Here is a 23,844-nt window from a genome sequence, read left to right on the forward strand (position 1 = left end):
GAAACTGAGGTTTAGAGAGGTTAGGGACTCCCCAAGGCTACCAGTCGGTGAGTGAGAGCAGAGACTTTGAATCCTGGCAGGCTGGCTAGGCTGTGCTGGGCTTACAGGTGTAGGGGTAGCAGTGGGAGGGGTGAGGCCTGACAGGGCTGGCCAAGGCCCCACAGTCTCCAGGGCAGAGTTCGGGTCCTATGAGGGACCCGATTGTGTCAGTGAGCCCCTGTGCCTCAGGCTCCCCAGAAAATGTGGGGGTAACTGCAGTGCCCTCCTCCCAGGTCACCAGGACAGGTGTGGAACCACAGGAACTAGAAGGTACTCGGGATGTGGGGCAGGGGCTGCTAAGTGTGGGGTAGCAGAGATGAGACGAGGTCAGTGTGGCTTCTGTGAAGAGGCCAACAAGCTGTGACATGCCCCGATACAGGGTAAGTGCAGCCCTGATGTGGGGCAAATCCACTGTGGCCTCCTTGGTTCTAGAGATCAGGCTGGAGATTCCAGCTGCCCTGAGGGGGCGGCAGAAATTGCAAGATCATCAGGGAGCAAAAGCCAACACCAAAGATAGGCTAGGAGTGCCGCCTCAGAGAGGCTCAGACCCGGGAGTGGTGCAGGTGGACAAGGGGATGGAGGGAGACTCAGGAGGCGTCTGAGCCTTGGGCAGTCTGAGGTCCTGATCCGGCCCTTAGGATGATTCTGGCAAGGCAGTAACATCTGGTCTGGAGAATACCCACCGGGATGATCACAAAGAGGGAAATGGAGCTGCAGGTTGAGATGTAGTGAGGTGACCTGGGGTGGCTGAGAGATCCCTACAGCCAGCAGACACCCTGAAGGGTGGGGGTTGCCAGGGTTTGAGAAGTGTGTGTGTGTGTGTGTGTGTGTGTGTGTGTGTGACCCCTGCCCAAGCCTGTCTCTGTTTTCCTTCCGTCTACCCCCTCCTGTCAGTTTCCCTGTTCCCCATTACCCTCAGCCTAGGGCCTGGAAGCCAGGGTGCAGGATTCTTCCGACAGAGACAGCCTCGATGCTTAACCTTGGGATTGACACTGGCGCCCCCTGGAGGCCACTCTGAGGGCCAGCAGGGCCTCCCTGAGCTTTGAGATGGGGGGGGGGGGGCGGCGGTCGGTGGCTGCTGAGACAGGAGGGCCCTCTTCTCTGATAGATTTAAGTGGATTTCCAGATCCGGAGACCTCAGATTTACTAACTGATTCCCAGGAAATATTAGGGGCCTGATATAGCACAGTCAACGCCTGAGCTGAGGCCGGCTGTGCCCAGAGACTCACTGTGACTCAGGCATAGGGAAGCAGAAGGTGGGGAATCTCCAGGTTGGGGAGCCTGGGCTAAACTGCACACCCCAGACTCATTCTTGACTTCCTCTGGCTCCTGCACCCCAGCCTCCCCCTAGCCTGCTTTGGTCTACACAGGCTGAACACCGTGTACTTATTAGCACCCTCTGTGGAGGCTGGCTCCAGCTCCTACTGACCTCTTCAGCCCCCCCTTGGTGCTCTCCAAACTGACCTGTTCCCAGGCTGTGGAGTAACCAGTCCTAATTCCAGTCCTTACAGAAGGAGGGAAAGTTCAGAAGGTGGAGGTGGCAAGGACCCAGGACAGACAGGCCCTTAGGAGTTCACTAGAGAGAAGAAGGGCATCCAAACAGAAGGACTGTCCCAGCATAGGCAAGGAGGGAAGATGGCAAATTCCAGTCTGGCTTGAGTGCTGAGTTCTGGGCAGGGGCATAGCATGGAGGTATTTTATGAGCCCAAAGAGGAATTGGGTGAGAGATTTTGGTCACATGTGCTTTAGTAAAAAAAAAAAAAAAACAAAACCAAAAACCATAGCAGTAACTAGGGCTGGCACTGGAGTGGAACAGGGCACAGAGGCCGGGAGGTCAGAAGACACCTGGGATGAGCCTGGGCCAGAGTCAGCTGGTGGCCTGGAAGGTGGGCCATGCCCCTGCAGCCCTTACTTAGACCTGAGGATTTTCTATCGTCATAAGATTGGCAACAAGCTCCACACACCTCAAAGACAAATGTGCTAGCTTAAACTACGTCAGCCACGTGAAGGAATATTGTTCAGCCATAAAAGGTGTCTACAGATAATTTGTAAAAATGTTATAAAGATTTTCTTAAAAAAAAAAAAGATTTTCTTATACATTGCTGACAGAAGTGTAAATTAAGGTAATCCCTACTAGGGCAATTTGGCAACACTTCTCAAAATTGCAAATGCCCAGAGTCTTTGATCCAGCAATTCTACTTGGAGTGGCTCATTTTAATGTATCTGACCCCCTTGCAAAGGACCTCCATGTCCATCAATAGCGGACTATTGAGTGGCAGTCCATCCGTATCAGGGAGTACGATACAGTGATGAAAAAGAACAGAGACTCAATATACAGATTCACAAAAATCTTTAAAACCGATTGGAGAAATAAAGTGAGCTGTGAGAACAGTATCTATGCTACCTTGTGTAGAGAAAATATTTAGAAAGGATATTTACAGAGGTATTTGCTTGTATGTTATAGAATAACTGTGGATATATAGAATTATATTAATTATAGATATAATATATATTATAGAATTATATTAATATATTATAAAATATATATCATAAACTGGAAACAGGGAGCTGCTGGAGAGTGGAATGGACAGTGGAGGGCACGCTTCATCAGATGCCCGTCTTTTGAATGCTGCATCCTATGGATGTTTTTCCTCCAACCTTGAGGCCAAAGTGGAATTTTCCAAACTCCTCGGAGCTGTTTTGGGAAGCTGGGGTGGACTGCGAATCGCCATTCCCGAAGGGCTGGCAGTGGGGCTTGGGTCCCTTTCCTCTCTGCTCACTGGATCTGGTGCAGCCCTTGCCCAGGTCTCTCCTCGTGGTGCCGGCCCACGATAGATCACTCCCTCCCTCCGGAACCTGGCTGCTGGGCAGCTCCTGGCGCCCACTCCGAGGGCCTAACCCCCTTCCCCTTCCGGAGCCACTTCCTCAGACTGCTCAGCCTCAGGGCAGGTTCCGCCGGGCTCTCCGCGGCGGGCGGGGGCGGGCCGTCCTCCCAGGGCTCCGCCTTAGCCCCGCCCCGCCCGCCCGCCCCCTCCGCCAGGGCCCGCCCCCACGTCAGCGGGGGCGGGGCCAAGGCGCTCCGGCCCCGCCCCCGGGAGCCTTCAGGGCGGGGAGCCCAGGAGCCCCGGGAACCGTCCGGACAAGGGCCGCGCTGACGGCCGCCGGGCCCCATGCCGGCCACCCCACCCGGCCCCCGGCCCCGCCGCCGGGAAGCCCCGGCCAGCGCCCCGACCCCGCGGCCCGCAGGGGGTCCCCCGGGAACCACGCACTCTGGACAACGTCAGGGAAGGGACAAGCCCTTTCTGGGACCTGAGGGAGTGGGGGCGGCGGGGAAGCTCCGGGGTCCCCGGAGTCTACGTCCTCCGCCTTCACCTCGCGCAGGGTCCTCCCTCTCGGCATCCCTCCCCGCGTGACTGTCCCCGCCTGTCCCGGGGACCGACGGCTGCGGCGGGGCGTGGGGAGTGCTGGAGCCAGGTATTAGGGGTCTGGTGGACCTGGCGGTAGTAGTGGTCCCCAGAACCGGCCCGCGAGGTGGTGGACGGGGGTCAGGGTGACGCGGCCCTTGGCTGGCGCCCAGGATGCCTCCAAGTACCAGGTGTGTGGCGCCGGGGGCCCTCCACCCCAGGGTCTTCTCCATAAAGGAGGGGCAGGGAGTGCTCCCAGAAGGGCAGTCCTCCCACTGGCTCCGGTCCGCGCTCCCGGGCGGACTCAAGCCTCGCTCACCTATGACAGGCTTCAGTGGATAGGCCACAGCTCCTTGGCCCAGGGCTTCCGAGAGCGCGGGAGGGAGTTCACTGGCAAAAGTTCTCCAACTTGGCTGCATAACAGAAACTCCGGAGAACTTAAAAAAAAAAAAAAAAGAATCCAGCGTCCAAATCCATGAAATCGGAACCTGGGATGGGATCCCCAAGGTCTCCACTGTGCAGCGAAGGTGGAGGGCCAGCGGTGTTGATGAAACCAGAGGGACCAGGAAGGGCAGGTCACTCGAGGTCTCAAGTCAGCAAGGCATCTCATCTCAGCAAGGCCAAGACCAAGCCAGGGAATGCTCCAGCCCTGAGCTGCTCCCCTAGGCCTGGATTACATTTAGTTCCCCTCCCCCAGACAGCCAGGAAGCCTTCCGGAACCTGTCGGAGGCTCCACAGGGGCTCCCATTGTCACAAATCATCTTTGTGCCAGAAGCCTTCCAGGGCAGGGCAGGGCAGGGCAGGGCAGGGGTACCCCCTGTGCTCCAGCTCAGGGAACCAGGGTGTGCGCACAGGCTCCAAGGGCAGGGTCAGGTCTTTACAGGGGGCTGGGAGAGAGGATCCATGACTAGGCAAGTTAGAAGGGCCTCCCAGAACACGGACCAGGGAGGAAACTGTGTGCAAAACCCAGCAATGTCCCGGGTTTTGCTGTGGAGTGAGGTTTCAAGATCTGGGCAATGGCCTCTGCGGGCCCGCACTGAGCCTAGCTTAGCAGAGGGAGACTATACAACATTGAGCAGCCCCCCACACCCTGGCCCCATTTCCAAGGGTTTCCCTGCCACAGAGGAACCCAGCCCAGTACTGCTGATCAAAATACACCTTTTCAACCTGAAAGTATTCAAAGGGGTCCGTCTTTAGGGTGTTTCTTTCAGAAACATTTAACAGTTTGGTATTTCCACTTAAGACAAACTTTTCTTTCAAATTTTGCAGAATCCTGAAAGTAGGAGCCAGGGAGTACATATTCGCAGCATAGTTCTATATAAATATGGATTGGAATCACTTCCTGAAACTAATTTCCAGAGGTTTTACTACAAGGAAATGTGGACCTCTCAATAGGCACAGAAATACCTGGAGGAATGGGGCTCTGGCTGAGGGGGATGTCAAGAAAATCACTGTGGTGTGCTCTGCCCCTCAACTGTCTACCTGCAGGTCCCTAGAGTTCATCAGGAAGGCTATATACAGATGGGAAGAGAAAAGAATATAAAAAGTTAAGCAGGTATCATGCCCTAACTTGGGATGAGGCTGCTTGTTTTCTAGGACTTTTACTTGAAACCACTGAACGCTGGGTAGCTTGTGCTGAACAAATATTTAACAGAAGCCTTCAGATACAGGTGCCTAGAAGGGAAAACATCCAAGTTTTCCTTGGTGACAAAGTGTGGCAACTACTGTTTCATCTTCCAAAGGGGAACACAACACTAGCTGCTTCTCTTTTGGGTGGGGGTGGGGGGCTGAGGGTGGGGAAGGGCCAATGCAAGACTTCTTTTTCGGTCAGCAAGGACAGGGGTGGGCTGCAAGACGCATCCCTGGAGGAGCACTGGTTATTTCTGTGTTTCACAGGCATCCACCAGGTGCTTAATTGCTTGGGAGGCTGATGTGGGCTGAGAGCCTGCAGGCAGCACTGAGGAGACACCGAAACACCAAAGCCGCCGCTGCCACCACCGGCTGATGCAAGTTTTATTGAGACAATGTACAAACAGGCCATGGAAACAAGGGTTCTGATGCCGGGACCAGTAACGTAAAATGAATACAAAAATAAAAAGGCACTAATCTGTTAAGAAAAGACACTCGATGTTCTAAGAATATAAGTCATTTAATACTGTTAATTTTATAGCACAAAATAAAACAAGCTATGATCCCCAAAAATAATTTTAAAAGCTTACACAGAAAATATTATTGCCTGAAGTTTATGATCTTTAAGTTACAGGTCAAAAGTTTTGTGTTGTTGTTGTCATTTTAAAACACACAGTGAAGACCGTCTAGAAGCAAGGCCACTGTTCCTCCTGCAGAGACAACGACCCTGTCTCAGGGAACTGTCCTTCTACTCCTTTAGAATATACAACCAGCTCAGTTTCCACACTGATAGCAGTTAACCAGGGACAGAGGTCTCTGGTCCCAGAGGGTGGAGTTTGAGGCAGAGCTCAGTGGTGTCCACAGAAAGCATTAGTCTTAGGTACTGTGTTAAAACAATCGAAAAGTCACTCATTTTAAGAGGTTAATGAACATAATATTAAAGGATTAAATTATAAACACCTGGCACAAAAACACATCATCCCTTTTCAAAAATAAAATGGTCATATTCCTCTGAGCAAACATTACAAGAGCAGTGGCCGTCTGCCTTGGCCTGTCTTGTCTGTAAACAGCTGTAAAAGAAAGCACGGAGCCAAGGATCCTTGAGCTCCAAGGAGGGGAGCAGCTGTCCTTCCCCCCTTTCAGTTTTCCAACCATGAGCACAGGTGGTGTCTTGTATGGGTGATCAAAGTTGTCAAATGGCAGCTCGTCGACACGTACTCCTCTTTAACCATGCCATCAGGTGGTACACCACACCACAAAGAAATGACAAGGAGGACTCCTGTGTTGGAGGTCCTTTTCAGGATAAATAAGTTTTGAGTCAAACTGTCAATGCCCTTTAGTTCGTAATTTGTTCAGTTCCCAAGTGAGTTAATTTAACATCCAAATATTTTCTTAAGTGACACACAGTAGAGCAGAGCAAGTAGCAATAATGAACAATCCTAAAAGGAGACCAACCACGGAGGGAAGGCAGCTCCTCTGGAAGAAAAGCATCGCTTTCTGAAACAGGAAGTTTTCCCCAATCACTGGGGAACCCAAGCACGAAGCTGAGGTGAGAGTGCTGTTTTTTGTCTATTTAGTGTGATGAAGAGAAATTCCCTGCCTGATAAAAAAACTAATAAGGTCCTAAGTCAAAAAGGTACTACACTTTTGGCACATATCTGGAGAGTTCAGAACTCAAGACTCACCTTATTTCAGGCTCCCAGTCTCCTGGGCAGCCCTGGAGACATGTACATAGGTTGAAGTGACAAGCAGACTTATTATGAAGCCAAAGTAGGTCTGTGGGGTGTTCTGATTCTGAAGTGCTCCACATGAGGTGGGTCTTGTTATGGGTCAGGAGACAAGGCTGAAGGGAAGTCTTGCTTTCCAAAATGCCCACATACTTCCTGAGTACTCCGAACCAACTACTGTCACCAAAAGGTGCTAAGCCCCTCAGCTAAACTTGGTTTAAGAAAGCCGTAAGGTTTGTGCCCTCTCTGAACAAGGCACATAGCACATACTCTACCTTCTGTGGGACAACCCCTTTAGTACCGGGCCACTGGCTGCAAGGTGAACACTGTGTCCACGCAGGCAGAGGGAATTGCTGCCACATGTGTGCCACTTACTGTGGGAGCTGGGGGCGGGGGGGGGGGGGAGCTAAACTCAGAATAAGAGGCAACTACAATGGACAGGCACCTTCAGAGCAAGACGTGGCCACAGTGCTCACTGATTAGGGAGAGCAGACTGCATTTTTATCAGGAAAACCACAGACAGGTAGCCACAGTGATATTTTTTTCCAATTGATCATTATTAACTTTGTCATGGGAACACTTGCAAGATTCTTCAATATGGCAGTTATCTACCTAATGGAATACTGATTTAAGGAGAGATTGAAAAAATGGCTGCTTTGCTGGTTCTGTCACCAGAATATATACATATACTGCTCTAATTCAAAACCTAAGACCGTTAGGAGACAGGGCCAGGGCTATAGCAGCCGCTCAGCAAATGATGCAGTCACTCACTCAGTAGGTGGCTGCTACATTTCCAGGTCTGCTGTATTCATTCTGAGCTGAGGCATGTCTTCATCAGTTTCCAGAAGGGAGAGCAGACTGAACTGCATGAAGGTTCCAGAATCCTAGTCTGCTATGTACACCAGACAACGAATCAGCCACACCTTTGTACCCAGCTGGCTTGTGTGAATAGCCCTCTTTTAGCTAACAAGGAAATGTTTACATCAAATTGCTAAATCGCTAATGGTTCTCCCAAGTCACTAAAATCTTAGACATCAGATGCATTAACCAATTTCCAGAACTTGAACTTTCTTTGCCTGGGAGCATCTCAGACACAGAGACTGGGGAACCAGTATTAGCAGCACCATCTTTCTCTGGCAGCTTTGTGAGCTTGGCCTGCAGCAGCGAGGAGTGAGCCTCAGTGAGTAGAATTTAGATTCATTAATGAAGTCAATGATTCTATGAACAACCTCACTTTTTAAAGAAATTTAATTCCTATACCTTAAAGGGGTGTATTCACTGAAACACTGGACAGAAAACTAGCCAAGTGCTTTCCCCCATTGTTCCTGTCATCACTGACAAAGTAAGCAAAGTCTTCCCCAAATCACCCCCTACTCTGGTGCTTTTGGGGAAAATGTAATCCAAGGAGCCAGGCACACAAGCTTGGCACATTACAACTGACTTTTGTGGGTTGTTTACTACACGGCAAAACAGGTACAACTGGCAGCCAAGACAATAAAGGCCTCTGCTTCAGGGTTGTGTTTTGTTTTGTTTTTCCATATTCCTTTAGTTACAGCAGCTTCAGTTTGGGAAGCTCAGAGGCACGTGTCATTCCTTACAATATCACAAAAATCCAACCTGCTACTTAAAAACCTGTTCAGAACACACAAGTCTAATTAAGTCTTCCAAAACCAAACGAAAAGGAAAAAAGAGCCAGATTTGGGGAGTTTAGGACAGAATTCCCTCTTCTTTAAGGTCCATTTGCTCTGTTCTTCAAAGGAAAAACAAAACGGCGACTGAACCATTGCTTTGTGGAACAGCAACGTGCAATGTCTCACCATGGCCTCAAGCTCCATCTGATGAACATGACAGAAATCAGTCACAAGTACAAACAGGGCAGTGACGAGAAGACCGACCCTTTCCTCATCAACTTCTCTCCACTTGTGTGCTTCCACCAGTATATCCAGTTTATGATCCAAAAGAACTCTAATATCTGCTACTCTTTGACAATACGACTATGATACAAATGCCGAGGCAGCCACTGTGCATTCCAAATGTGTATGAGAGACCGCCACTCTGCAGAAAGCTGGACATCGGCAATGCAGTGTAACTTGCCTATGAGAGAGAATGCTTTCCCACTTCAAAGGAGACTATGACAGGCAGAACAAGGAAGCAGCAGGAAACAGGCAACAGCAATCACTCGTTTTCATCAGGGTTTTGAGGGTCAATGATTTTGACATGCGTAAAGGGGAAAAGCCCTTTGCGCCCATTCACTTCGCCTTCCCATTGGCCATTTATATTCATCCTTGTGACTTTCACAATGTCACCAACCTGTAAGGATGGAGAAAGAAGACACAGTCAGCATTTTCTCTGCAAACTAAAAAAAAAAAAAAAAAAAAAGTTTAACCCATATATACTGTTCTATCCAAAGGAACCTATAGAATTTTTAAAGTTTTTTTTTTTGGGGGGGTGCATAAACCTAAAATCAAGCAGTGCCAAAGACACAATGTGGGGGGACCTGGGTGGTCAGTGGTTGAGAATCTGCCATCAGCTCAGACTGTGATCCTGGGGTCCTGGGATCGAGTTCGGCATCAGGCTCCCCAGAGGGAGCCTGCTTCTCCCTCTGCTTCTGTCTCTGCCTCTTTCTCTCTGTGTCTCTGATGAATAAATAAAAATCTTAAACAAAAACAAAAACAAAGACACAAGGTGCTACCATAAGCGTGCTGTCCTCCTCAGCTGGTGAGAATGTGTATTAAGTGAAGGACCTTCTAAAAAAAAAAAAAAAAAAAAAAAAAAAAGAAAAAAAAAAAAAAAAAAAAGTGAAGGACCTTCTGAGCATAAAAGCAACTTTTCTCCCTATGTCAGTTATTAACTCCCAACAGGAAAGAAATGAACACTTAACTACTCTCAGGATGGTTGAAGTGAAATCACACACAAAAAAAGGGTATTAAAAAAAAAATCTATCTCCACCCTAATATACATGGGGTGGAAATGCTGTCACCAACAAGACCTCAGTTACCAAGCCACCCCCCCCTCTCCTGCCCCAGGCAGCAATAATGTCTCCCTGATTTGTCCATTGCCTGCTCCTCTGTGGGGCCATCACAGGGAAAGGAAGCCCAACTCTGGGCATCTATCTTTTTCAGCCTACTTTAAACTTCAGGGTGGGGGGAATTCTATCTATTGTGAGAGGACAGGCACCAGTTAGGGACTGCCCCACTCATTAAGGAGAAGGCAGGAATTTTGTTTTGGAAGTGGTTTTCAAATTGTTCTGGAGACCCACAGAACTCTAGGGAGGTATTTTAAGGGCCCAACAAGTGTCTGGGCTTTCAACTTTTTAAACCTTTATTTATAAAGTTATAATAGAAAAAAGTATACTGAAATGCACCACTGCTAAACTAACCTGTGCTGCCTGCTACCTGCTTTTCATGCAGATCTCTCTTGGAATTAAACTGCTTTCATCATGTATTTGAAGACTCCCCCCAAATGACAAGGTAAAGGTTAAAAGATTCCTATCACTGCTCCAACAACACACATTCAGAAATAACCTGGGTGCTGAAGTGGATATCAGACTGCATCTATCATTCATATTATTTCCAATTTTTCCTGCCCATTTTAACAGTTAACTGTCCTGACTTTTTATTTTTTTTTATTTTTAATTTTTATTTATTTATGATAGTCACAAGAGAGAGAGAGAGAGGCAGAGACACAGGCAGAGGGAGAAGCAGGCTCCATGCACCGGGAGCCCGACGTGGGGTTCGATCCCGGGTCTCCAGGATCGCGCCCTGGGCCAAAGGCAGGCGCCAAACCGCTGCGCCACCCAGGGATCCCCCTGTCCTGGCTTTTTAGCAAATTCTTAGAAATCTCAACTTTAAATTTTTTTTTTAACTTTGAAAATTTCATTGGGAAAAAAGGGTCTTCTGCTAAAACTATGGTCCAGCAAGCTTGACTACTAGCCTGGATTCCAGAGGGGACAATGCAGCTTTAGAAGTCCACCGGCACACAGCTCTGCTGGCACACTTCATGTGAATTGTGCCAGAATGGCTTTGCTGCCATTCGTGTGAAGGCCGACCTCCTTCCTCCTGCCCCATCCCTGCTCCAACCCCCTGAAGCTCAGAGGTGTTGGGCCCAGCCCCATCGCCTCTCTTGGTTACCAGGGAGGTCAATGCCCTCTGAGGAAAAGGAGGTATGTTTTCTGAGGCAAATATGAAAGTCATTTGGATTAGTTTATGAGATGGCTAAGACTCAAGCAGAAACACTAAAATCCAGTAATGTGGTTGTTTAAACATAGGTATCTATAAAACAGAACAAAACAAGAAACAAAAAGCTAAAACAAAAGGGATGCCTGGGTGGCTCAGCTGTTTGGGGGTCTGACTCTTGGTTTCAGCTCAGGTCATGAACCCAGGGTCCTGGGATCGAGCCCTGCATTGGGCTCCCTGCTTGTGGGGTGTCTGCTTCTCCCTCTCCCTCTGCTAGTGCACGCTCTCTCTCTCTCAAATAAACGAATGTCTTGGGATCCCTGGGTGGCGCAGTGGTTTGGCGCCTGCCTTTGGCCCAGGGCACGATCCTGGAGACCTGGGATCGAGTCCCACATCGGGCTCCCAGTGCATGGAGCCTGCTTCTCCCTCTGCCTATGTCTCTGCCTCTCTCTCTGTGACTATCATAAATAAATAAAAATTAAAAAAATAATAAATGAATGTCTTTAAAATAAACAAATCCTCAAAAACCAAACCAAACCAAAAAAAAAAAAAAAAAGGTAAGGTGCATAAAATGAGGAAAACTTCAATTAACAGAGACCTAAACTCTAGACTCCAACACCTATTTAGACCATGGTCCAAACAGAAGATCAGCCCTTTCTTTTTAAGATTTTATTTATCCATTGGCCGGGGTGGGGGTGGGGGTGGGGGCACCAGCGACAGTGAGCAGTGAGGGAAAGGGAGAGAAAATGAAGCTGACTGAGCACAGAGCCTGACATGGGGCTTGATCTCCCAACTCTAAGATCATGACCTCAGCTGAAACCAAGAGTTGAACGCTTAACCAACTGCACCACCCAGGCAACCCAAGATCAGCCATTTCTAAGACAGCATCAAGAAATTTATAGGGGGGGTTTACAGACATGTTGCCCCAAGATTTTATTTATGAGATAGAGAGCACACGAGCAGAGTGAGAGGCAGGAGAAAAGACTCCCCGCTGGGCAGAGAGCTTGATGTGGGGCCTGATCCCAGGACTCCAGGATCATGACGAGAGGTGGAGGCAGATGCCCAACCCACTGAACCATCCAGGCACCCCCAGGCCTGTTTTGCTTTGTTTTGTTTTTTCAATTCAATGGACACCATGAGTCAGGGACCCTTTTTCACAGAGGTTTTTACTTGCAGAGCTTCTTCAGAGTTGTTATTATTACTCTTGATCCCCAATGTACACTAACGTTCTATAAGGCAAGGCAGGCTGACACAACAGATCTAAGAGTCTGAACCTCTCCATCATCACAAAGTGCTGGTTTATCACAAAGCAGAGGTAAAAACCAAGGAGCATCCAGTGCTGGTCATCTGTGTTCTTGCCACCTTGCAGAGTGTAAAGGCAGCATGGCCTACCTGTGCCTAGGACCACTCAACCTTCCACTTTCAGCCTCTTCTCACCGAGACACTCACTGCGTTTAATGGTCTATCTTCACAACTTCCCCTCGTGATCGCAGACTGACTGCTCTGAATTTTCTACCTCTCTGCTCTCCATTTTTTATTCTACCATTTTACTTGTGATTCTCCAAATATACTGAGAAAAATGCAGTCACTATATTTAGGTGGAAAATAGCACTATTAACAAATGAAACCTCTCACACCTTGTGGAAACCAGCTTGAACACTTGACAAATGAAAATGGGTAAAAAGAACTTTAAAACCATGAGGCGGGATCCCTGGGTGGTGCAGCGGTTTGGAGCCTGCCTTTGGCCCAGGGTGCGATCCTGGAGACCCGGGATCGAATCCCACATCGGGCTCCCGGTGCATGGAGCCTGCTTCTCCCTCTGCCTGTGTCTCTGCCTCTCCCTCTCTCTCTCTCTCTCTCTCTGTGACTATCATAAATAAATAAAAATTAAAAATAAAATAAAATAAATAAAATAAATAAGACCATGAGGCTCCTTGGTTGTAACACAGTATAAATTTAGTTTTAAAAAAAAATTGCCCTAGGGCAGCCCCAGTGGTGCAGCGGTTTAGCGGCACCTGCAGCCCAGGGCGTGATCCTGGAGACCCGGGATCGAGTCCCACGTCAGGCTCTCTGTGTGGTGCCTGCTTCTCCCTCTGCCTGTGTCTCTGCCTCTCTCTCTCTCTCTGTCTCTATGAATAAATAAAATCTTTAAAAAAAAAAAAAGAAAAAAAATTTGCCCTAGTAAGTTCCTTTCTAAATTGTGACTCAAATGCCTCTATAGGAGCACCACTAATTCAACTCCATGGTAAGATGCCTTATAAAGAGTTATCTAGTAATTAAGAATTAGATTCTGGGGTGCCTGGGTGGCTGTCATTTAAGAATCCAACTCCTGATTTCAGCTCAGGTCGTGATGTCAGGGTCATGAAAATCGAGCCCTGTGTCAGACTCTGCACTCAGCACAGCGTCGGCCTGAGATTTTCCTTTCTCTCTCTGCCCTCCAAACCCCTACCCTACTCATGTGCACATGCTCTCTCTAAAATAAAATAGATAAATCTTAAAAAGAATTAGACTCTTAAAATCTTTTATTTATTTTTAAAAGTAGGCTCTAGGTCCAATATAGGGCTTGAACTCATGACCCTGAGACCAAGAGTTGCATATTCTCTTGCAATATGGTAAGAAGTTCTGAGACAAAATAAAATGTACTCTAGCATTCATATTTTTGTAGTCAAGTACTAGATATATATATAGGAGAAAGAGAGGGCGTAAAAAGCCAACTACATGTATTTATAGATTAGCAGATTATTATTATTACAAATTATTTTCAAACTCATGTCACAGGCTCAACAGAAATAATTCAGTTAGTCGAACAATTAAATTTTCTTTTTAAAGATTTTATTTATTCAAGAGAGGCACACACACACACACACAGAGAGAGAGAGAGAGAGAGAGAGAGAGAGAGGCAGAGACACAGGCAAAGGGAGAAGCAGGCTCCATGCAGGAAGCCCAACGTGGGACTCAATCCCAGGACTCAAGGATCACGCCCTGGGACGAAAGGAGGCACTAAACTGCTGAGCCACCCAGGGATCCCGAACAATTAAAATTTAAAGGGAAAGACCGATAATTCTATTTTTGAGATTTGCAATAAAATTTAAGTTGGCCCTTTCATAAAGATGGCGCCAAAGGCGAAGAAGGAAGCCCCTGCCTCTCCCAAAGCCAAAGCCAAAGCCAAAGCCAAAGCCAAAGCCAAGGCTTTGAAAGCTAAGAAAGCAGTGCTGAAAGGCATGCAGTCACCAAAAAAAAGATCCATGTGTCACCTACATTCCAACGACCCAAGACCCTGCTGTCTCGAAGGCAGCCCAAATATCTTCGAAAGAGCGCCCCCAGAAGAAACAAGCTTGACTGATCACTATGCCATCATCAAGTTGCCCCTGACTACTGAGTCAGCCATGAAGAAAACAGAAGACAACAACACACTTGTGTTCATTGTGGATATAAAGGCCAATGAGCACCAGATCAAACAGGCTGTGAAGAAGCTCTATGACATTGATATGGCCAAGGTCAACACCTTGATCAGGCCTGATGGAGAGAAGAAAGCATATGTTTGACTGGCTCCTGACTATGATGCTTTGGATGTTGCCAACAAAACTGGGATCATCTTAACTGAGTCCAGCTGGCTATAAATCTAAATACAAATTTTTTCACCATAAAAGAAAATTAAGTTGTAAAAAATATTAATTTGTAAAGTACCCAGTGGAAAAAAAATTCAACTGAAAAGACACGTTTCTCTGATTTTTGTCTTAAAAGGAAATAATAATTTGATGGATAGAATAGATTTTTTTTTAATTTATTTTTATTTTTTTAAGAATTATTTATTTACTCAGAGAGAGCAAGAGAGAGGCAGAGACACAGGCAGAGGGAGAAGCAGACTCCATGCAGGAAGCCTGACGTGGGACTCAATCCTGGATCTCCAGGATCACACCTGGGCTGTAGGCGGCAGCCACCGGGGCTGCCCCGAATAGGTAAGATTTAAATAATAAAACTTAAGGACGCCTGGGTGGCTCAGTGGTTGAGCATCTGCCTTCGGCCCAGGGCATGATCCCAGGGTTCTGGGATCAAGTCCCGGACTGAACTTCCTGCGAGGAGCCTGCTTCTCCCTCTGCCTCTCTGCCTACATCTCTGCCACCTCTCTGTCTCTCTCATGAATAAATAAATAAAATCTATTAAAAAATAGTAATAAAAACTAAATTTTAAATATTTGGGAAATATAGATTGTTTTATGATTAGTGCCTGGAGTCCAAGTATTGCTCTTTCTCCAAATCATAATATTTTAATTTATAGATAGTAGAAAACGTTTTTCTTACTCATATGTGGGGAAAATCATGCCAATTTAAGAAAAATTTCATGTTCCTTTATAGAAAGCGGACCAAGTAATTATATTATTATGAGAGAGAGAGAATATGCTAGCGCACGCACACCAGAGAGAAAGCACTCGCATGAGTTGGGGGGGGGGGGAGGAAGAGGGAGAGGAGGAAAGAGAATCTTAAGCATGCTCCACGCCCAGTGCAGAGCCTGACATAGGACTCTAACTCATAACTCTGAGATCATGACCTGAGTCGAAATCAAGAGTTGGTCATTTAACTGATTGAGCCACTCAGGTGTCCCTTTTGAGCCTTTTTCAGTGCAGGAACCTGCTATCTCATGTTTGGAGCACAAGGAGGCTAAGGAGATGAAGAGCTTCACTGTCTGGCCTTTCTCTCCAACATACAACATTCTTTACCTCCCTTTGACCCAGGAAAACAGACTGCCTCTGTCTTTATTTTTAAAATAATGAAATAGGGGGATGCCTGGGTAGCTCAGCGGTTGAGCATCTGCCTTTGGCTCAGGGCATGACCCCAGGGTCCCGGGATCAAGTCCCACATCAGGCTCCCTGCATGGAGCCTGCTTCTCCTTCTCCCTGTGTCTCTGCCTCTCTCATGAAAAAATAAAATCTTAAAAATAATAAAAATAGAATAAAATAATGAAATAGGAGAGCACCTGGGTGGTTCAGTTGGGTGTCAGACTCTTTGTTTTAGTTCAAGTCATGATCTCATGACTCCGTGCTTGGGACATCTGGTTCCCTTTGGTCTGCTTAAGGATTCTCACCCTCTGCCATTCCCCACGCCCCCCCGCCCCCAATAAATAAATAAATCTTTTAAAAAAATGATATAAAGAAAATCATGGATAGAAAGCTACTGATATCATTCTAAATTAACTTCTAGTTATTGTTAATGATCACAAAGAAAATACAATTAATGTATTAAAATAACTATACAACAAGGCAAGGACAAGTAAGAGAATGTGTAGGTATAAACGTGTAGGAGAATTCTGTGACGAAAGAGGGGACCCAGGTGAGCAAACACCCAGGTAGACTCTGCTGTACAAAGGATGATGGCTTCAGGGCACCTGGGCAGTCTGTAGGTAGTGAGCTGGCACTCAGAGCCAGATCCATTCTGCCAAGATGTTACATGAGGAAAAAAAAAAAAAGGCTAAGGCAAAAATGAGCTGAAACTGGAAACAAAGCTACTGTTTGAGGTTGATGAGTGTTGTTGACAAATAGTGGGCCCAGCAACTTAAGTTTTCGTTAGGTCCACTCATTTGATGTCCTACAAAAAATACTTTGGAATTTTGTCATTTTATCTATGCTTTCTCTATCTTCAACTGGACTCCAGGTGCCCAGAGAGCATACATTTTGCCTGAAGTCTGTAATCTTAGCCTGCCCTGGCTGATGTTTGATAAATATGAAAGAAAACAAAGTCTTACTTTCCTGAAAACCTGGCCTGGGGCAGCCCTCTTCCACATCTTGGGTGAGTGCACCCCTCCAGCCTGGGGGCAAGGAATATGCTCTGACCCCAGGTTAATGCCTCCTCCCTGGTTTTCCTAGCCTCTCACTACCTGGCTTTATCAGTGTAGCCATCTTACCCTGATCTGTCTTCTATCATCTAATGTCACCCAGCCCAATCAGCCCAATTCCCAATCACTCTAGTCTCCTACAGCCAGAACCTACCTACCACACTCTGGCTATTGCTCCCACCATTTCATCATCAAGCAATACCTGCTGGTCCAAAGTTAGCAACACCAAGTCCAGTTCTCTACCTCTGATGTTTCATGGCACCTAATGTGGGAGACTTCACCTGCCCTTTTCACTCTCTGCTGCTCAGCTCTCCATTTTTGCGGTATTGTATAATATAACACTACTGCCAGGGGGGTACTTCCCATATGCATTTGTGGAAAGTAAAGCTCTGTGTGAGGTCAGATGCCTTGTTCTCCAGGATTCTGGCAGACTAGACCAAGGAGGCTCCATTCTCTGCTCTTCCATGGTCACCTCTTGGCTTCCAACACACACCACATGGCACTCTCTGAAAAGGAGAAACTTGTTTTGCTTATTTTATATTATTTTATTTATTATTTTATTTTATACTCCATGTTACAGTACTGTAAAGTACTTTCTGGAGAAGTCTGCAGAATCAAGGTTTAAAAAAGAAGGGGCAGCCTGGGTGGCTCAGTGGTTTAGCGCCCCCTTCAGCCCAGGGTGTGTCCCTGGAGACCGAGGATAGAGTCCCACGTCGAGCTCCCTGCATAGAGCCTGCTTCTCTCTCTGCTTGTCTCTCTCTCTCTCTCTCTCTGTGTCTCTCATGAATAAATAAAATATTAATAAATAAATAAATAAAATAAAATAAGAAGAGAGGAGTGCCTGGGTGGCTCAGTCTGTTAAGCGTCTGCTTTCGGTTTAGGTCATGATCCCAGGGTCCTGGGATCAAGTGCTGCATCAAGCGCCCAGCTTATTGGGGAATCCACTTCTCCCTCTACCCCTCCCCACTGGTCGTGTTCTCTCTCTCAAAAGAGAAAAAGAAAAGTGCAGGTTGATGTCCCCCATCTGCTGGGGATACACAGATGGCCAAGTAGAGAAGAAAGGTCTTGGGAGGACAGCAGTAACAGGCACAGGGGTCTAAGGATAGTAGAATACAGTCCCTCACCTTTTTTTTTTTTTTTTAAGATTTTCTTTATTTGAGAGAGAGAGAAAACACATGATAGAGTAGGAGCAGGGGTAGAGGGAGAGAGAGAAGATCCCTCCCCGCTGAGTAGGGAGCCAGATGTGGGGCTCCCTCCTAGGAACCTGAGATCATGATCTAAGCCAAAGGCACACACTTAACCCACTTAGCTATCCACGCACCCCATCTCATGCCTTCTAATTAATTTATGATTCTGACAGTCTTTATAAGACACTTTCCACACCATTCTACATCATCAATTTAATAAGATTTACTGCATATCTATTGCAGCTCAGTTCTCATCTTCAAGGAACCTCTGTCTCACTGTGGGATACACAATAATCTACTGTCCAGATGTGGTAGATGTTCAATGAATGTTTGTTAGAGAATAAACAATACAAAAAGCAGCAAGTGGAAGAAATACAGTACTGAGTCCAAGCTGCAGAGCACAGGAGCAGGGAGCTATTGCTTTGACCTAGGGAACCTTGACCAGTAGAGATAAGTCAAGGTTCAGGCTAGGAAGAGAGAATGAATGGGAGACATGTGATGGCCACCTGACATTAAAGCCACATTCTGGCCTTGAAGGAGCTCTCACATGTGAAAACATAGCATGTCATTCTTCATGCTCTTTCTAGCTCAGTCCAAGACCCTTCATATGGGGAATAACCCTAGAATACCAACACAGAAAAGATGCCCTGGCTGTGTTATGCTGCCTGCTGCCCACAGTTACAGGCCTGGCTATGGACCAGCTTCTTCACTGCTCCACTGAAGAATGCTTGGGCTCAGATGCCATCTTGCTGCTCCTCTCTTCACTCCCAATTCTGGTACAATGCCCTTCCTTTGGCTTCACGATAGAAGGACTGAGTCCAAAGAACCACTCACTTCAGAGAGCAGATTGACCTCAAAGTTGGTGGATATCAACTCAGTTCAAGGAGCACTCTAAGCCTGGAAGATAATGGCTGATCCTATCAAAAGATCAAGAGGAGACACATATCTTATTAAATGTCACCCTATGACAACCCTGATTATTACTAGAACTGCCACACTATTATCTTTGTACCTGGGTGCACTCAGCACTTGGGAAGTGCACACATCAACTCTAAAATCAAGCACAGGGATCCCTGGGTGGTGCAGCGGTTTGGCGCCTGCCTTTGGGCCAGGGCGTGATCCTGGAGACCCGGGATCGAATCCCACATCAGGCTCGCGGTGCATGGAGCCTGCTTCTCCCTCTGCCTGTGTCTCTCTGTGACTATCATAAATAAATAAAAAAATTAAAAATAAAATAAAATAAAATAAAATCAAGCACACATCAGTAGGACACCCCAGTCACCCTCATGCTTTGTGTCTAGTGAGGACCATGCAAGAAGGCAAGACAACACTTCCAATGCTAGTAATAGTTTCTATAGCTCTACTCGTCCAGAGCATAAACAGAAGAGCACTGGCAATACTTCTACAGCCTGACTTCTGGTACTTGAGTCCAAGAGCAGTCAAAACCCTCGAGGGCCCAGGTACTGGCTGCCACAGCAGCTTTCTGCTTCCCCTACTCATTCAATCCGTCTCTTTTCCCCATTCAGATATTTTCAGACTGTATTCTCAGGTTACATAAAAATAAGATCAGAAGCACAGTAAGTTACAATGGAATCAGAAGTTCTAACTTGGGTGACATGAACATGTCTCAGATATCAAAGAACATCCCGGAAGTATATGCAGAAATGTATATAAGTGCATTAATGCATTTGTTTTCCTGGAGAAAGCTATCTTCAGATTGTAAAAGGGTTCCATAACCTCAAAAAGGTATAAAACACAACAAAAACCAACATCTTGCAACCACCAGGCAGTTTTTTTTTTTTTTTTTTAAAGATTTTATTTATTTATTCATGATAGTCACAGAGAGAGAGAGAGAGGCAGAGACACAGGCAGAGGGAGAAGCAGGCTCCATGCACCGGAGCCCGATGTGGGATTCGATCCCGGGTCTCCAGGATCGCGCCCTGGGCCAAAGGCAGGCGCCAAACCGCTGCGCCACCCAGGGATCCCACCAGGCAGTTTTAATTCTGCAACTTGTGGCTTTCATTTACTTGTTCAACAAATAGTGATTATTTATGTGCCAGGCCCCAGAAGGGTACAACAGAGAGCAAAGCAGATAACAGCCCTGCCCTCACGGAGCTGCCTGGGGTCTTCACCTGTTTTAACACTTGCCCTTGTGTTCTCTGTACACCAGTACCTGAATTAAAGCTATCAGAGCTGAAGAGGCTTTTAAGGGCTACAATGGTCCTTGTCCATGTACCCTGAGTAGCCGTCAAGTAGTCTCAGGTACTCTCTCCTAAAACTGATGCTACTTACTGGTTTTTAACACTGAAGACTTGTTCTATTCCCATTATCCTCCAGGGGAGCAATTTGATTTAAGAAGGCTGTTTACCAGTTAACACTTTTTATGAAAACAGGGATTTTATTTTAAGATGGTCCAGGGGTTAAAGGTATCACAGGCCAGTAAGCTGTGATGCAAGAGAATGTGGGCTATGGAAAGGAAGGAGTAAAACTATCTCCATCTGCAGATGACAAGATCTTATATATAGAAAATTCCTAAGATTCCACAAGAAAGCTATTAGAGCTAATAAAATGCAGCAAAGTTACAGGGTACAAGATAAACAAACAAATACCAGTTGTGTTTCTGTAAGCCAGTAATGAACAATCAAGAACGCAATTCCACTGAGAGGTGCCTGGCTGGCTCAATTGGTGGAGCATGTGACTTGTTGATCTTGGGGCTGTGGGTTTGAGTCCCACGGTAGATACAAAGATAACTTAAAAAAGTAAAATCTTAAAAAACAAAAACACAATTCCATGGTACAATGCCATCTAAAAGAATAACTGGAAATACATTTAACTTAAATAAAACACTTGTACACTGAACACTACAAAATACTGCCAGAAAAAAAATTAAAGAAGACTTAAGTAAATGGCAAGACATCTTGTGTTCACGGATAGGAAGCCTCAGTATTATCAAGATGTCAACACTAACCAGAGATCTACAAGTTCAACACAATCCCTATCAAAATTCTAACATTTTTTTGCAGAACTGGAAAGGATGATCTTCAAATTCACGTGGAATTGTAAGATACTCTGAATAGCTAAAACAATCTTGAAAAAGAAGAACAAAGTTGTTAGACTTCTACTTCCTGACTTCACAACTACTACACGAAGATACAGTAATCAAAAAAGTGGTCTTGGAGGGACACCTGGGTGGCTCAGCGGTAGGGCATCTGCATTCACCTCCGGCTGTGATCCCAGAGTTCTGAGATTGAGTCCCACATGGGGCTCCCTGCAGGGGGCCTGCTTCTCCTTCTACCTGTGTCTCTGCCTCTCTCTGTGTCTCTCATAAATAAATAAAACCTTTTAAAACAAGTGGTATTGGGGGGCACCTGGGTGGCTCAGTCTGTTTAGCGGTCGACTTTTGATTTTGGCTAAGGTCATGATCTCAGGATCATGGGATCATACACTGGATACTTCAGCTCCACACTCAGCAGTAAGTCTGCTGGGGATTCTCTCTCTCCCTCTTTCTCTGCCCTTCCTCCTGTTCATGCACATACTCTCTCAAATAAATAAGTAAATCTTAAAAACAAAATACTGTGGTATTGGCACCCAGACATACATATAGACCAATGGAATAGAACTGAGAGTTCAGAAGTTAACACATACATTTATGACCAAATGATTTTTCTTAAAGATTTATTTATTGGGGGCGGAGGGGGGGGGGGGTAGAGCATTGGGGGTAGGGGTAGGGCAGGAGAATCTTCCAGCAGACTCCCTGCTGAGTGTGGAGCCTGAATGGGGCTCAATGCCACAACCCATTAGATCACAACCTGAGCCAAAACCGAGTTGGACACTCAAACAACTGAGCCACCCAGGTGCCCCTAATACTAAATGATTTTTGACAGGAGTGCCAAATTCATTCAAATAAGGAAATAACAATCTCTTCAACAAATGGTACTGGTACAATTGGATTTTCACATGCAAAAGGAAGGATTTGGACCACTACATCAGACTACATACCAAAATTAACTCACAATGGAGAAATAATTACATATAAGAGCTAAAACCATAAAACTCTTAGAAGAAAACACTGGGTAAATCTTCATGACCTTTAATTTGGTAAGGGATTATTCAGTATGAATCAAAAGCATGAGTAGCAAAAGGAAAATCAGGTAAATTGGATTTCATCAAAATTAAGAATGTGCATTGGGGCATCTGGGTGACTCAGGTCACAATCTCAGGGTCTTGGGATTGAGTCTTGCATTGGGCTCCCTGCTCAACAGGTAGTCTGCTTGTTCCTCTTCCTTTCCCTCCTCTCCCTCTCCCTTCTCCCCACTGCTTGCATGCATACTCTCAAATAAATAAAAATCTTTAAAGAAAAAAATTAAAAAAGAACGTGCATCAAAGCAGACTATCAAGAAAACAAAAAGAAAACCTACAGAAGGGGAAAAAACATGAATTTAATATCCAGAATATATAAAGAACTCCTAAAGTTCAACAACAACAAAAAACAAACAACCTGATCAAAATATGGGCAAAAGACTTGAGCATTTTTGCAAAGATATAAAAAATAGCCAAGCAGCATATGAAAGGATGTTCTATTTATTTTATTTTTTAATGTATTATTTTATTATTATTTTACTTTATTTTTTCATGAGAGATGGGGGTGCGGGGAGAGTAAGAGAGAGGGAGGCAGAGACACAGGCAGAGGAAGAAGCAGGCTCCATGCAGGGAGCCTGATGTGGGACTCGATCCCAGACTCCAGGATCATGCCCTGGACCAAAGGCAGGCTCTAAACCACTGAGCCACCACCCAAGGATCCCTCAACATTATTATTAATTATAGAAATGTAAATCAAAAATTTTAAAATGGAAATTAGTAAGTGCTGGTGAGGACATGGAGAACTAGAACCCTTGTGTACTGCTTGCTGTAAAATGGTGCAGCCACCGTAGAAAACAATATGGTGATTTCTCAACAAGTTCAACATGGTTACCATATGACCCAGCAACTCCAATGTTAGGTATATACCCCAAAGAACTGAAAATAGGTATTGAAACAAAATTTGTACATGAATGTTCATAATAATACTGCTCAATTTCCAAAAGGTGAAAATAACTCTGATGTCCATCATCTAAAGAATGTATAAACAAAATATGATATATCCATACAATGAATACTATTTGGCCATAAAGAGAGTGAAGATACAAGCTACCACATGGATGAACTTTATTTTTTTTTTTTATTTTTTTTTTATTTATTTATGATAGTCAGAGAGAGAGAGAGAGGCAGAGACACAGGCAGAGGGAGAAGCAGGCTCCATGCACCGGGAGCCCGACGTGGGACTCGATCCCGGGTCTCCAGGATCGCGCCCTGGGCCAAAGGCAGGCGCCAAACCGCTGCGCCACCCAGGGATCCCGTGGATGAACTTTAAAACATTATGCTAAGTGAAATAAGCCAGACCCAAAGGCCAATATTGTAGGATTCCATTTATATGAGATATCTAGAATAGGCAAATTTATATATACAGAAAGGTGGTTACTAGAATTTACCAGGGCCTCATGAGAGGGGGAATGGGGAGTTACTGCTTAATGGTTACAGAGCTTCTGTTTGCAGTGATGAAAAAGTTTTGGAAATAGATAGTGGTGATAGTTGCACAATTACGAATGTAACTAATGTCACTGAATTGTGTATACTTAAAAATAAATTGTTATGCTATTTTACAATAACAATAAAAAAAGAACGTAACACACCAAGACCCCTGAACTGTAGGTTAAAATGGGTAAATTGGGGGTGCCTGGGTGGCTCGGTCAGTTAAGGGTCTGCATTCAACTTGGGTCATGATCCTGGGGTCCTGGGATGGAGCCCTGCATCGGGC

At 45.9% G+C, this 23,844-nt stretch overlaps 1 protein-coding gene across 3 annotated transcripts in view; it reads right to left on the reverse strand.

The window, feature by feature from the left end:
- Positions 1–5,425: 5,425 nt before the first annotated feature.
- The window catches only part of CRKL (CRK like proto-oncogene, adaptor protein), a 40,952-nt gene continuing 22,533 nt past the window's right edge, over positions 5,426–23,844 (reverse strand). Inside the window, exon 3 of one of the 3 annotated variants that reach the window (XM_038575971.1) lies at positions 5,426–9,109. In XM_038575971.1, the coding sequence (XP_038431899.1) occupies positions 8,975–9,109 (135 nt within the window). In that variant the 3' untranslated portion in view covers positions 5,426–8,974. Of the gene's footprint in view, positions 9,110–17,180; positions 17,310–18,796; positions 18,908–23,844 lie in introns of those variants that run through there. The other 2 variants (XM_038575972.1, XM_038575973.1) reach the window with 2 other exon arrangements.

This window comes from Canis lupus, chromosome 26 (assembly GCF_011100685.1).
Source record: "Canis lupus familiaris isolate Mischka breed German Shepherd chromosome 26, alternate assembly UU_Cfam_GSD_1.0, whole genome shotgun sequence".
Taxonomy (NCBI): Eukaryota; Metazoa; Chordata; class Mammalia; order Carnivora; family Canidae; genus Canis; species Canis lupus.